At 42.0% G+C, this 14894-nt stretch overlaps 1 protein-coding gene across 2 annotated transcripts in view; it reads right to left on the bottom strand.

The window, feature by feature from the left end:
• CHL1 (cell adhesion molecule L1 like) overlaps window positions 1-14894 on the bottom strand; it is a 128773-nt gene that overhangs the window by 22002 nt on the left and 91877 nt on the right. For both annotated transcript variants that reach the window (XM_062008725.1, XM_062008726.1), the window contains exons 9-16: window positions 13712-13832; window positions 10976-11160; window positions 5166-5297; window positions 4517-4654; window positions 4032-4143; window positions 3224-3390; window positions 1586-1751; window positions 299-423 (exon numbers count right to left, since the gene is read on the bottom strand). In XM_062008725.1, the coding sequence (XP_061864709.1) occupies window positions 299-423; window positions 1586-1751; window positions 3224-3390; window positions 4032-4143; window positions 4517-4654; window positions 5166-5297; window positions 10976-11160; window positions 13712-13832 (1146 nt within the window). The remainder of the gene's footprint in view (window positions 1-298; window positions 424-1585; window positions 1752-3223; window positions 3391-4031; window positions 4144-4516; window positions 4655-5165; window positions 5298-10975; window positions 11161-13711; window positions 13833-14894) is intronic.

The raw sequence follows: 14894 nt of genomic DNA, 5'->3' as shown, positions 1-14894 counted from the left end.
CATCTTAGAGCCTGGGCAAGCTGCTACAGCCACTGATTGACTCCTGAACTGAGAAAAAAAAGCCCACTGCCTTGTTTGAGATATTACAAAGATTAAATATAAGAAGTTTGCATCAGCATCCCCATTGCAGCAGACACAAGGATGGTACAACTGGGGCTGATGAGTGAGAGGTACATTGCACCTCTGTGAAACTGGCTTATTGAGGCTCTGTAAATGAATTGGGCAAAAGAAACCAACAGGAGTGCTGCAACGGCATTCCGCAGAGAGTTGTCTGCACACCAGGAGAACATCCCCTTACCCAGAACAATTAACTGCGACGTGGCTGTGACGCTGTCCAGAGAAGTAGTGGCCACACACGTGTAAAATCCTTGATCCTCCAGTGTCACACTTGATATGAACAGTGTGTCCTTGTCCAGAATTATCCTATGGGGCAAAAAAAAACAAATCCAAATACATACAAACAAGAAAGAGAAAAATCTGTAAGGTAAGCATGTGACAGACAGACACCCTTGTTCTCCAAAAAACTCTTATAAGAAAACCTGCTAATGGGACATTTTGAGTAACATCATTGCACATTAGACCTGCTACTTTAAAATGTAACTGTAGTTGGATTATGTACTGTGCTGTAGACTGTTGTTTGTATTTTGTAGCAATTTAGCTTCCATAGCTGCAAGTTGGCTTATCTCTTTTAGTCTGAAAAGAGTTGAGTTGAAAGGCATCGGCTGAGCATCTGGAACATAGGCTTTTGGCACATCATTAATGAAGCAAATACATGGCCTCTATGGCTGAATTTTTGAAGGGGTTGAGTATTCCCAACCCATTTGTGTCATGTCCAATACACCACGGGAAGCTGGCATTAACCCAGGCCCATGGGCTCTATTGTAGACATAGCATCTCCTTGGCACCATCTCCCTGCACTGTGTGGCCTCAGTGGGATCTTTCACCTTTCCAGCCCTGCAGTATTTAGGAAACCATCACTTTTCTGTGGTAATTAATAAAGACATCTGATTGCCCACAGTGAGATCTTTCATATGGAATGAAGGCTGAACTCCATCCTCTTGAGGTCAATGGAAACAAAAAGGTAGGGCAAAATTCAACCTGTGCTTGCAAGTCCTAAACTTATACACAGGAAACCCTCCTGGCTTTCAGTGAGCACAATTTTATGCAGAATCCCCAAAATCTGTTTTCTGTTTACTTCAGCATTACAAGGACTTTGCTTTGGCCATACAGGTGGAAAACACAGGAAAACATTAGTTCCACTGAAGTGGAAAAATGAAACTCCACTGGGGCTGGGGCTGTATTTTTATGCACTTATTTAAATTGCATTTATGCAATATTCTGCTGTGATGGTGAGAGAGTTAATAAAACCAAAATCATTCACCAGCCATGGCTCAAAACTCACAGATGCATTTATATTTACATGTCTATAAAGTGTGGATCTGTTTATGTACTGCAGCAAGAATTCTTGCACACATACATTTGCATTTCAAGCTATTAAGTCTCATGTTTATTGAAACTCATGTTCCAGCACCATACAACATTACTCAGCTGAGATCGAGAAGACTCTTGTTTCTTCCCTGCTTACCTGCCACCTTCTGTGCTGTTGACTGGCAGCTCATCTCCATCTTTCCTCCAGGATAATTTAAAACTGTGTTTCAAGTGTGAATCATACTCAGACTGACATTTCAATAAAATTGAATGAGATTTCAGCACTCGGGGGTTCTTCGGAGTAACAACAATTTTTGTAGCATCTGATTAATCACAGAGAAACACTTTGATAAGGAGAGAGAGACTATTACATCAAATTTGCACCAAGCACTTTGTATATAAAAAACAACCTCAGGAGCAATGATCATGTCTGCTTTTTGATATATATATAAACATTTCAAGTGAAGGATGGTTGTTTTTGAAATAGGTACTTGCCAGGATGAAATTTTCAGTCTTGAACAACTCTTTCTTTTCAATTCACTGCAAACCAGACAGCTCCAGAAAAACAACAAAAAAACCCTCACCAGAAAAAAAGTCACAGGTGAAAATCCTTGTTAGCAGACTGACATGAAATGGATGATTAAAATAAAAGGCTTGAATATGATTTTTATGTCCAATTGCCATTTGAAATAGGCTTTGGCAACGATCCAAGAAAAATTACAAGCTTATTAAAGTCAAGTGAGAAAAAATTATTGCAATCAAGTTTGTTCATTTAATTGCCTTTAATCTGAATGCAGAAACAGATTAATAAGAAGAAAGCACTTGGCTAAATTTCTTTTTACAATGAAACATTGCTCTGTGAGAATTTCATTGTACATTTTCATGTTTATTAGCCCTTTATAAAACAAAGGGAGTGGAAATAGAACATGCAAAGACTGGATTTTTTTCTCAAGTCTGTCAGAATAAAGCTGCATCTGAGACTCCTTTTAAGGACTTTGTTAACTGAGTATTTAAGTAGTTTTTTTATTGACAGGCCCTAAATCCTAAGTAAATTTGTATACAACCCACTAAATTTAACCTGTGTGCTCAACTGCTGTCCACTACCATCATCCCTCCAGGGAAAAAACCCATCACATAAATTCCTTAAAACAGAACTGGAGCACAAGGTATGGATCTGAAATCTCTAAGTAATCAGTTTTCAGTATTTTTTTTTCTCTATTTACAAATATTTGTCAAGTTGACAATCAGGAAAAAGCACAGTGCAAAGCCCTTAAACCACCTGCATCCCCTAACTCATCCTGCTGCAACAGGCTTAGTGTTTGCTGCAGATATTAATTCAGTCTCGGATGTACCTTTTGATCAACAGATGGGAAGCAGCCTAAGGGAGGAGGAAGTCCACAGCTGTGAGAGATGCAGGGACTCCACCAAGCCCAGGAAGGGCTCTGAGCTCTCTAGAGCTGATGGCAAGAAGGAGGGAAAATCCTTTCAAGATAATAAAGTTAGTGGATCTGGGAAACAAACTGCAAGTGGCTTATGGAGGTTCTGCAAGTGTCAAGAAGGAAGTGAGCATCCTGGATGAGCTTGGAGAGATCACACAGGAAAATGGAGACAACATTAACTACTACATATGTATGAGATGTGGCAATTTCAGGTCTTGGGATGTAGAGATTTATAGCCTCACAGAGCACATCTGTATTTTGGACTGAGTATTTACTAATTGCTTAGTTACTGAAAATGTGTAAACATCAATTCTGAGCAAAATGTCAAGTCTTTTTGTTCAGAAGTGAGAAATTACCTCTTATATCCAGATTAGCAGTGATTGCTCTTTTTCCAACAGAGTTTGCAGCCCAGCAAGCATAAGATCCTGAGTCTTCTTTCTTTGTTTCTTTGATCTCCAAGGTGCCATTCTTACTTAGCTCATACCGTAAAGTTGAAAGTGGCTCTATGCTGTCATCTTTAGTCCTAAAGAGGATAGCAAGAGTTATGGGTTACTTCCAAGGCTGCAGGAACTGTTATTTCATGCTTAGCAGATAGTGCAGGGAGGACAGGAGCTTTGGGAGCTGGTGTGCCAGAGTGACCAAGTCACTTTACCCAGGTACAGGCAAATCATGAAGGGACATAAGCTTCCTTCACATCAAAACCACATTGACAGTGTTGAGCAAAGTCCTTAAACCAGTCTGTCTGAGTCTTTAAGCTATAGCTGTTATCTGAATTTCATTGCACCTGTCAAGTGCTATGGCAATCTTGTGATTTCCAACAGTATGAGACCATTTCCAGGTAGACATCAGGTTTCCATCTCAGTATTCTGTCCCCATCTTAAAAGTTGCCAACACCAAACTAAGGCCATATACAGCCTGGCTTTGATTAATGAATATCCCAGCACTTGTCTCACACTGGCACTGAGGACTTTTGTTAACCTTTTTTTTTCTAAACCAGCTCTTCAGGGTTCTTGGAAACGCATTTAAACACAGAATATTTATATACAATTTTGTAACAAATGTCTAATTTTAACTCCCTAAAAACAATAACTACCACATTTTTCAACGTTTAGGGAGTCTGGATGAACTTGTTTCAGATGAAACCATCAGTTCTCAGTGGCTTACCATCTAATATCTGCTGCAGGCGAGGCAAAAATTTCACAGTGCAGGAAGGCACTGTAACCCACAACTGTAGCATAGTTTTCACCATCTGAAGTCAGTATTAAGGGAGCAATATCTGCAGAAGAGAATGTAAAATGAGCAGCACTGTATTTTAGAACTGAGAACTATTTCTACACCATCCCCTTTTTCAGCAAAGGGCAAAGTCTTGGTCACTCAATGGGAATTTCACTGCCTTTTGGAATCAGTGGCACTAACTGAGCTCTCATAAGTTTTGCTGACAATGATAACAGTGGCTGGCTGCTGGACATATCAGAACACGAAACATGAACCTGCTGAAGGAGAAGAAAACAGTCTAACTAAATAAGTTCCCATCATTCTCTTTCTTCAAGTAATAGGCTGAGCATCACAACTGAAATTAAAGATCAACAATACACTTAATCATTCACAAACCGAGCTGTGGTCACAATGAAGGGCTGGGAGGTACTCACTGAGGACGTTGACGTTGGCGCTGGCGAGGATGGTGCCGTGCTTGTTGCTGGCCTCACACTGGAACACAGCACTGTCCTGGAGCTGCAAGTTAGTAAGGCTGATCTCCCTGGTAGAGATTCTCCCTCTGAAGGTCCTACCTGAAAAGACATAGACTGTGTCAGGAGCTAGAGACAAGCTGTGGTGTTCACAGTCTCTTCTCGTTGCTTGGAAGTCAAAGGCAAGCCATGGCTCCAGGATCACACCAAGGCTGTGCTCGCCAGGCAGAAGCAAGCTGCAAACCCTGCCTTTGCCAGCAGTCCCACAGCCTACAGAAAGTTCTCTAGAGCACCAATCTCCAGTAAAATCCCCACATGCACTTTAAAAAAGAGTAATAATTACACTGCTACACCAGAGAAGTGGACCTGCTCTGGCCGCAGAGTCATCTGTCCTCATTCAGAAACACAAAGACCAGGAGCCCTCAATGACCATCAGCTATCAGAGATCTCTTCAAGATCATATGAAAACATTAGCTTTATTAAGTAAATAAACATGAATTCATATTGAAATAGAGGTCAAACCAGTGCATTAGGCTTCATGTGTTCCCTCTAAGTGGTCACAACACAGGCACATCCCAACTGGCCACCACTTAACACTGGACCTTGCACTTACTGTCGATGGGCATCCCGTTGAGTTTCCATGTAATGATTGGCTCCGGGTTGCCAATGGCTTCGCACAGCAGCACCATGTTTGTTCCTAAGCTGTAAACACCACCTTCGGGCTTCTTTAGCCACCGAGGAGGCTCTGTAAAGAAGGGACATAGCAGGTATCAGGTGCCTCAGCGAGCCAAGGCCAACTCTGCTATTGCAGAGCCGCCCAGGAGATGGCGAACGCTGCCAACAGTTCCCACCAGCTCCGAGCAGCCTGTGCTGCAGCCGCACCGTATTTCTTGCAAACCGAGGCTACAACAGGTAAAATTACCCTCGGCATACATCAATTTCTGTCCTTCAGACGTTGTGAAATGTGTCAGGGAGAGAATGCAAGAAATGGGCAGTGTTTAGGCAAAGGGAAATGCAAATGGGAGGTAGGAGGCTGGGAAAGGAGGTAAACCTGACCATCCCAGTATTTTCCCACGGACCCACAGACATCCTTGAAACGATGTGAGACTATTTCAGCAACTCAAACAATATGCAAACATCTCTTCCTCTCAACCCCCCTTTCACTGGGCTGGAGCAAGCAGCCGAGGGCAGCCGCAGCAACGCAGGAGCGGTGTGGAGCTCCACGCCACGAGGGCAGCAGCTCCTCCTGCTCCTCCACGTGTGCAGGGAAAACACACGGGGATTCTTTATATCGTGCTTTTCCAACATCTATTCATGAGGCGAGAGGCAGACCCATAACATATTTAGGAATGATGAACCACTGGCTATTCATTAAGGGATGAGAGGAGCGGTCCAGCAAGGTTGCCCACAGGGTGGTGGTAGAGGAGCAGCAGTGTGCTGCTGCTTCCCCTGTGCTCTGCTTTCCTAGCACTGACAGCTCTGGGGAAACCCTCTCCTCTGCAGAGCTGTCCCTTAGCATCAAGTACCCAAATGTCGTTGCAAAAAAATAACGGTAAGAGAGGGAGATGAACCAAGTGGGGAAAAATACACTAAGCTAATGAATGCTTTGTTCTCTACAGACTGAATCGAGGTCCCTGAGCCTAGCAACCCCTCAGTGGGCAGCCTCAATCCAAAACACAGCCTTGAATCCCTCCCTGAGAAGCAATAAACTTCCAAATTTTAATTACAGACCTGACACTGCTGCTCCTCCATGTGCTGAGCTCACTGGGCCTCATTCCCTATCTGACAAAGATGAGCTAATGTATGGGAAACACGAGGATTCATTAGTTAATGCCTTTAAAGCGCTTTGAAGATTAACAGAACTGTTGCCTGGTAAAACATCTGCAGATGTTATCAGTGTGACAAGCTAAAACACAGTGTCACTGCTCATATTCACACAGACATATCAAAAAACCCTGCCCCTGAAGTTGTGATTCATAGAGCTCCTACACACAGTCCATTCCACAGGAGGGTACTCACAAAGAGACACAGTTAAGCAACAGCTAAAGACTGAAGTCAAACTCAAGACATCAAAGCTTATCTAAAATGTGAACATCTTCCCAATTCCTCCAAACAGTACAGCTCTCTCCTACTGCCTTCCTCACACAGCCTCGGTGTCCTCCTGTAGCACAGTGTGTGATGTGACTGTACTTGTTATGTTTCCTTCCTTGTATTTGGCTCCAGGAAAAAAAACCACTCTGCAAGCAGCAGAACATTTTGATTTTGCAGATATTTTTCCTTCTTTCTCTCTTGCATACACATGGTTTCATCAGGAAAGGACAGGTCAAAGGCATGGAGGTGAAAAGGCTTGGAACAGCCCTAATGAATTTCATGTTTTCTCCACTTGAGACAGGCTATTTTCTTGTTTTGGAGGAGATGAGACATCAAGAACAACCCAAATACAAACCAGATGGATCCCTCTAGATTTTCATCTGTGCATAGACTCTGGAAGGGAGCTGCAGATAGATGATACCACCACTTTCCTTCCTCAGCATGGGAATTGCTGTGGTTGCCCCAGGAAAGTGATGCAGCTGCAGAGGCACTGGCAAAGAAGTTTTGTCAAGTATGAAATGTAATTTCACAGAAAGGTTGAAGAATTTCCTTCCAGTGTGACAGATATGCTACACTACTTAGGAGTATATAAAATATAAGAATGACACAATAGACACATATTTTTTGTAACTAAAATGCAGTCAAATAGTTAATCTGCATGAACAATACAATATGGCAAACATTTCACTACATCATACATTCTTCTTGGTAAGAGTTATAAATGGGAGGCTCCTGATTAAAGATTCATGTCTTTATGGAAAGAAAATACAGTTTTAAAAATAGAAGGGACCCAAAATGGGCTTCTAGTCCATCCTTCTGCGAGGAAGCAGGATCATCTACACTTCGAACACCCCTGATGGATCCAGAACTCTCTGTGCTGTCCAGAACCTGAACAAATGTTTGATGTCTCACCAAGTGCTGCTTTACTGCAATTTAAGCCTGTTGTATCTTGCACACTCCACAGGGAATGAAGAGAACAATTTGTTACTGAAGAAACTTTGGTGCATCAAAAGGCTGTTATGCATTTCCCAGACCCTTTCTGTCCTGAATCAAACATACCTATCAAATTTTTCCAGGACAATTTTTGCTTTTTTAGCAGGATTACTATTTCCAAGTGGTGTTTAGCTTATGATCCAGTATATTCCCCAAACTAGACCAATCAGGCTTTTTCCATACTATGCTTATGAAGGCCAATTAGCACCACCTGATGAGAACTGCTTTCCACTTGTGCTTACTGAAGCCAATCCTTTTTATTCCAGATCATTTTCCCAATTTGTCAAGACTATTTCATATTCTCCTTGAGCCTTCCCAAGGGCTGGCAATCCATCCCACTTTGGGGCTATTGGCTGCAGCTTCAGATGCAGTTACCACCTTCGTGGCTGCATCCCTGTTGAAGAAGTTTTCTGGTGAAACACAGAACTGCAATTTGAGCCTGTTTCAACCAACCAGACATGATTCTGCCTCACATTAGTCTCACTTGTTTTCTTTTTCTCTAGTTGAGTAATCAAAGTATTATAAGACATAACTGCAAAGCCTTTAGCTATAGTATCATAACTATAATTAATCATTATAGTGTAATAATTATTTCTACTCAACACAGTCTAGGTAGGAGCCTCAGTCCAGATCAAGGTAAATTAGATCAGGCACTGTGATAGGGACAAGATTTTGAGGTTCAAAGTACAATTTATATTGGCCTTGGCAAATTATCCACAATAACCAAATAAACAAACATTTGAAGTCAAGACAATTTGTGGGCTTGCTTTGTTTTGTTTGGGGATATTTTTAATAATTCTCTCTCATTCTAATAACAACAATGGGGTTTTTTTGTGCCTGCTCCAACATTCCAGGCTACATCTTTCCTTGCAATGAGAGATTTAAATGCTCAAACAGTCAAGCAATTTGTTAGCTGAGTATTTTCATATGCTTGGTAATAATTGCCTGAATCTTTGCCCTTGGACTCCTGTAGGATTAGCAAGTGGGCTGCATACAAATATCATTAATTAAAACGGTTAGAAGGCTGCAGTATTGCTCTGAGATCCTCAACTACCAGAAGCCATAATGCAGGAATGATAGCAAAGCCCCAATTTACACATCAGCACTAGATGGAGAATGGTTGGTGGTTAATAACTGAGACCATTTTTCTTCCATATTTAATCTCCTTCTCCCTACATGCATCCTTTGAGAAGCCTGTTGGGTGTGAGGAAGCCCTACGTCAGCACAACCTCCCTGAAGCCAACTGAAATTAATGCTCACTTCCACCAACTCTAAGATCTGCCCTTGAGTGCTCACACAGGAGTTGCTGCAAGAATGATGAACATTCCCACCTTTGATTAATGACAGTGACATTCTCTGGTTAGAAATTCAAGAAGAAGACAGTGTTTGGGCTCAATTTTACCTTGATACCCTGCATGTGAGGTGACTCCTAATAGAAAGAAGTCCTGCTAGTGGCAGCAGTCAATAGTAGTTACAGATATGGAAAAATGGATTTCATAGCAACTGCAATAGCAGTTTTTACATTGCAAGGGCCAGAATGAAATTATTTCCTTCTATGTTTTTTAAGTACTTGCTTGTTAATGAGCAGGAACATCAACTTGCTGGAAACCTTTCCTCCCTTTAGAGACTGGGGTAGAAGGTGGTCAACATTATGAACTGCCTGATTAATGTTATTTCTCTGGTATTTAACTTTTTGCAGCTCCTGCAATTTCTTTGAAGGATTCAATTTTTACAACTGAGAAAATCATAGCCAGATTGTTAAAATATTCAGCTACAGCAGAGATGTTCCAAACCATCTGGAATGATTTCTAGGAGTCAGCACTTCCCCTCCATCACAGATGAAAACTTGCCATGCCCTGGTATCCCCCTCTGCCACACTTCCAGGAAAGGGCAAGAATGTAAGACACATGGCTGTGTCAAATGAATGGGGATGATTCACCACATGCTGGGAGAAGAGGCCTTTCCTCAGCTGATGAGTAAACACAGAACAGGTAGCTGGAAGTGCCTCTCCTGCCATCAGGACTCCTTGTGACCAGGGAGTGAGAAGCAGCACAGATTACAATGAAGCACTTGGCAGACTCTGACAGTTTAATACTGCCTGTGATTCTCTTTCTTTTTTTTCCACTCTGCAGAGCAGGGGCTGGAGCATTTTTCACCAGTAAAGAGAAAATGTTTTCAGCAAGTTTTTCAGCTGTGCTCCAGGATTCTCATTTCGTAGCTATTTATGGGCAGCAGTGCTGACAGGGTTGCAGGGGCAGTGATACCTCTGCAGGGCTCACTCACCTCTGCTAAATCTCATTGGAGGCTCTGCTTTGCTCCTGGAAAAGAGCATCATGTGAAGGGCTCACACCTTCAGGGTTTGGTGAGTAGGAGAAGAGAGAAAAGAGGGTGGAGGGAGTGCAGGTGCTGTATGCCTCTACCTGCACTCTGCAACACGCCTGTTATGAAAGTATCTTGGCTGCCTTCATTCATCTGCATTCTTCTAACAGCACCATAAATAACTGGTGACCAAACAAGTGCACAAACACAGTAGGTTCTCTGTTTTGGTGGCCTAGCAGCCACTCTGCTCAGCCACCAGACCTGTGTGTATGCTCATGCCCAGGGATGCATCACACTACACATGAGTGTAACCTAGTACTATTTATGAATGCTGCTAGCAGAGTATTAGCTATCCCTCCAGACACACAGGCTAGGGTGAGAACAGGCTTTGGACACTCACTGGGATGACAGAAAAGGTCATGTTTCACATTTCTTTTTTAAACAAATAGTAGAAAATGGGGGATTTGACTTTGTTTCATGAGTTTTGGACTTGAGGTCTTTCCAACCAAAATAACTCTATGAATTTTTACGGTGTATTTCAGGGGCTATAATGCTTTCTATAAAACCACTCATAGCTCAGGTTGTGCCTACACAAAAATGTCAGCAAGGGAGCCTGTGAAGGAGGGGAAGAGAGCAGTGGCACCATTTTGTCTGTGGTACCATTAGATCTTTCTGTCTGACATTCAGATTAACACAAGACATTTCATCAATATCTCTGCTTGACCAACTCCCACGTTCAGAGTACTGGATCTGCTCAAGTGTCTGTACTCCTGTTTGCCACCCTGTAGAGCCTTCATGGAAACAAAAAGCATTCTTTCTCTTTTTTTAGTTTATTTTTTAAAAGAAAGTGCTAATTTACTTTCTGCAGCTTCCCAAAACTGTGAAGTGGGTCCTTGGCTAGCGCAAACTGATAGAAATAGTTGAATTTACACATTGCATCAAGTGGTATTAGCAAAAGTCCTTATTCCCTTCCCTTTGACCACCTCTCTCAAGAACAGCTTAGTAAAGTGTACTGAGTACCTTCCACATGAACGTGAAACTCGTGCTTCACTCTCCCCATGGGGTTGCTTGCCGTGCACTGGTATGTTCCTTCATCAGCTGCAGTCACCTGCTCTATCTTCAATATCTTCCCAAAATTTTCTGTCTCTGGTTCATCCTTGGGCAAGTTTCCAGTGACCTTGACCCAGCTGAGATGAGGAGTTGGGCTAATAGCAAAGAACAAGAGGGAAAAAAAAGTGAGGTGAATTCCAGGCTGCTGTAATGCTTCACATTAGCAGAGCTGCTCCCCTTGATGCATATGATCTGCAAGGTGAAGCTTTCAGAGTCTTTTGAGCCCTTCCAAAACACTGAGGCTATACTAAGGGTTATACTTCAACTATAATTAGTCTTTACTGCCCCTGTGAGTAGATTCTTCACATCCAGCAGCAGGCCATGGCATGAGGCTGCACTGAAAAGGGCATTTGAGGACAGACAAGGAGGTAAAGACTTCATTACAGCAACTTCACTCGGTGCCCTGCCTGGTTAGAAAGGTGGCCAACTGTTGGAGATGACTGAAAAGGCTCTTTACATCTTCAGAAAGCAAATGGCAGAAATTGGGGACAGACTGTTGTCTGCACATTCCCAGCTGGGCTTCACGACCCCGACACCGTACACCACGCACATACACAGTGTCATATCTGCTTACTCTTGTGTCCATCTGTTACTGTGGCAAAATGCCTGGGCATGAGCCACTCAAATCCCCAGGTACTGAAAAACGATGGTTTTCCATGAGCAGACAGCACAACCCTGCAAATACCCCGTTATATCCTGCAAGAGCCCTTGTTCTACTCCTGTACCAAAGTCAGGCTCTGTGTTGCTTTGTGTTGTAGTGAGGCAACCCTCTCCTGACACTGCCATTACTCACAATATAAGTCTTCAAAAATGACAGATTGTACATGTTCAATAATTCCTTATTTTGCAGTTGGCTGCCCCTGATCTTAGTTACTTGAAATCTGGCTCAGTCCATCCGTTCCATGGTTTGTGGACATTTGGTGGGATGGATTGGCAGAGGGAGAGGCAAAGTTGATCATTTTTCTGCTGGAAGGGAGCATTTTAGCAAATCAGTGGGGGTTTTGGTCTAAATGTTGCATTTTTGAAGGATTTCAATAAGAAAATGCTTGCTTGGTGATCAGACAGGAGCACATTGTCTTCTTTCAAAAGTGCCTATTTAAAAGCAAACCCTTTTGCCTGAAAATTAATGTTTTTAAAACTTTGCCGAAACATTTGGAGTGAAGCAAAAGAATATTTGTTTTTTCTTTGACTTTTTTTTCCCAAATAAAGATAAAACCTTCTGTGGCTTTCTCTTCTCATGCACAATATGATCTTACAGATCTTTTCCAACTGTAAAGATTCTATTATATCAATTCTTGCACACAAAAATTCATGTTTGTGCATTTCCAAGGTGATTTGCCTATTCAGTACCTTGAAAACACTCTAAACCTCATAGCTGTGGACTCGTGGAGGTTTGTGAGCCTGGGAGCTTGATGGGTAGTGAATTAGACAAGGAAGTGTTGCAACAGGGAACTAAAACTCACTGCAGATACTTGGAGTTAATCCAGTAGAGACAAGGAATTCACCTTCTCTCAGAAATGGCAACCAACCGCAGAGGCAGAATCTTGCCAGCTTAAATGAGCAATGCCATTTCAAGCCCACATGGAAAAACAAAACACCCTGAACATGTTTGTTCAGGCAGATAAATATCCTGAATTTGGAGTTTTATAGAGGAGATATAATTGCACAGCCTTTAATATGAATTATCTATCTGCCAACTACAGTCTGTGTTCACAGACCTGCAGCTCTACCGTAGAGTGTGAGAAGACGATGATTTAAGTCTCCATTCATCAAAAAGCTCTGTCACAAACAAACCAGAAGCCACTGTGCTTTCATTGTAGGTTTAGTGGTTGGAGATATTCTCACTTTACCTAGTTCTCCATTGGCAACTCCATGAGACTGGAAGTTATTGTTAGTTTTGACAGGATTGAATTAATACATCTGACTGTGCTTCATTCTATTTTTACATAGTTGTGGACTTTGTTCCTGTCATATTGTCAGCTGTGAGAACATCATGGAAGGAACATCCTTTGTGTGGAAATTCTGGATGCTGGCAGACAGGCTACAAAAAGCAGACAGCTTCATATGCACTGCTGAGCCAGCATCTCCCACTACAACTGGACTGGATGGACCATGGGTTTCACTCTATAGGTTATTTCCTTAATGAGTCCCTTGTATTGGATCACTCAAGGATTCTTCTTTCAAGAAACTTGAGTTCTACAGCTGGAAAAATGCTGAAACATTTTTGAGCACTGAATCAAAACTGAATTGGCAAAACTGGAAAAGAAATGTTACAGGGTGCAAGTCAAACCACAGAAGCTGAATTCTGATCTTAAGTAGTTTCTCAACATCTTAAAAGTAGTACTACTGAAAGAATTTTGATAATAGCTGGGGTTTTTAAAACATAACAGGAAAAAAAATAATAGTTATGATTTAATTACTACAGCAACAAATAGATGAAGGTCACAGGCTGGCTCTGTGCTGCTATGCAAGGAGTATGCACACTTTAAGAAAATCTAGAGGGTTTTTCAGAGAGCCTGAACAGATATTCCATTTAAAACTATATAGGCAGGTAGGTGTTATCATTTGCAGCTGTATCATTCTTAATACATCTTTTTCCCTGCTCAATTCTCTTTCAAAAGGTGATTAAGTTTGTGCATTACTCACAGCCCTTCAGCAATACATTCGAGTAGCAGGACGCCTCCCTTGATGACAGTGACTGATGAGCTACTGCCAGCAGATTCAGGAGGGATCAGCAGTTTGGGTTTTCTTTCCTTGATAAAATTAGCTAAAACATAAAATGAAATAAAAGTGAGATATGAAATCTTCAGAGTCTTTGCTTATCCTTCAATAAAGCCACAAACATTACTCCTGTCACAACTTTTCAGACATTGAGTTGTAAAACTTTTATTTCTATGGTTGTGAGACTAACCCAGACACTTTCTATTTCCCCTGGTAACAGTCAGGAGATGGCTACAGTAATAACAACAGGCAGTAGTACTGCTGGATCCCCTTTTTCTGCAGTTCCATGTCCTGCTTTCCAAATACTGGCCTTTTTTATCATACCCCTCAGTCAGTCTTGGTACAGTGGTCTTCTCAATTGCTGATATTCTAGTCCATACCATGTTTCTTAACACCTTTCCTCTGCATTGACTATCATCTTTTCAATCTGACCCAAATCCATCTTCCCTGACTTGACTATCCCACAGAATTGTCCTTCTTGCTACAACTATTAAGTCTACAGCAATGGAGGTACAATTTGTAAGGAAGATTGTTAAAATAATAAAACAAGATTGACCTGCATTTGATTTGAACAGACCATTTGTTCCAGCCTGCCAAACAATGGTTTCATAATGAAATATGCAGAGAGTTAAATGGCTATCCAGTTATCACTATCATAACAATTAGCACAGTAATGAAAAAGTCCCCAAATGGTACTAGTTCTTCAAAAATAGTCAGTTAAGGATAGTTTGGCAAAACACCACATGTATCTCTCTGAATCCTTTTCTAACTCTTTTTTTTCCCTCCCCTTGCTTTTTATCTCTACAAATCTGTGTCACAAGTGCTCAGAGCTGCAGCAAAAACACTTTGTGCCTCTGGATACGCTCACACATTTTCCATCTGCCCTCCACTTCGTGTTGCCAAAGGCAGGCAGCCCCCCTTCCCAACTGGCAACAGGAGATCAGACACCTCTCCAAGGGAAAAAAATGCCTGTCATTCTGCACAAGCCCTGATGGATCTGCTCACAAAGCTTAGCCTCCATGGGCCAAGGCCTGAGGATGGCTGAGTGCTGCAGAGTCATCCCTTTTGCAACACTCAAGGAGAACACCCTTTTCAAAAAACTTCAGTG

The sequence above is a fragment of the Colius striatus genome, chromosome 15 (assembly GCF_028858725.1).
Source record: "Colius striatus isolate bColStr4 chromosome 15, bColStr4.1.hap1, whole genome shotgun sequence".
NCBI lineage: Eukaryota > Metazoa > Chordata > Aves > Coliiformes > Coliidae > Colius > Colius striatus.
The sequence above is the reverse complement of the archived record's forward strand: the minus strand, read 5'-3'. Positions and strand labels throughout refer to the sequence as shown.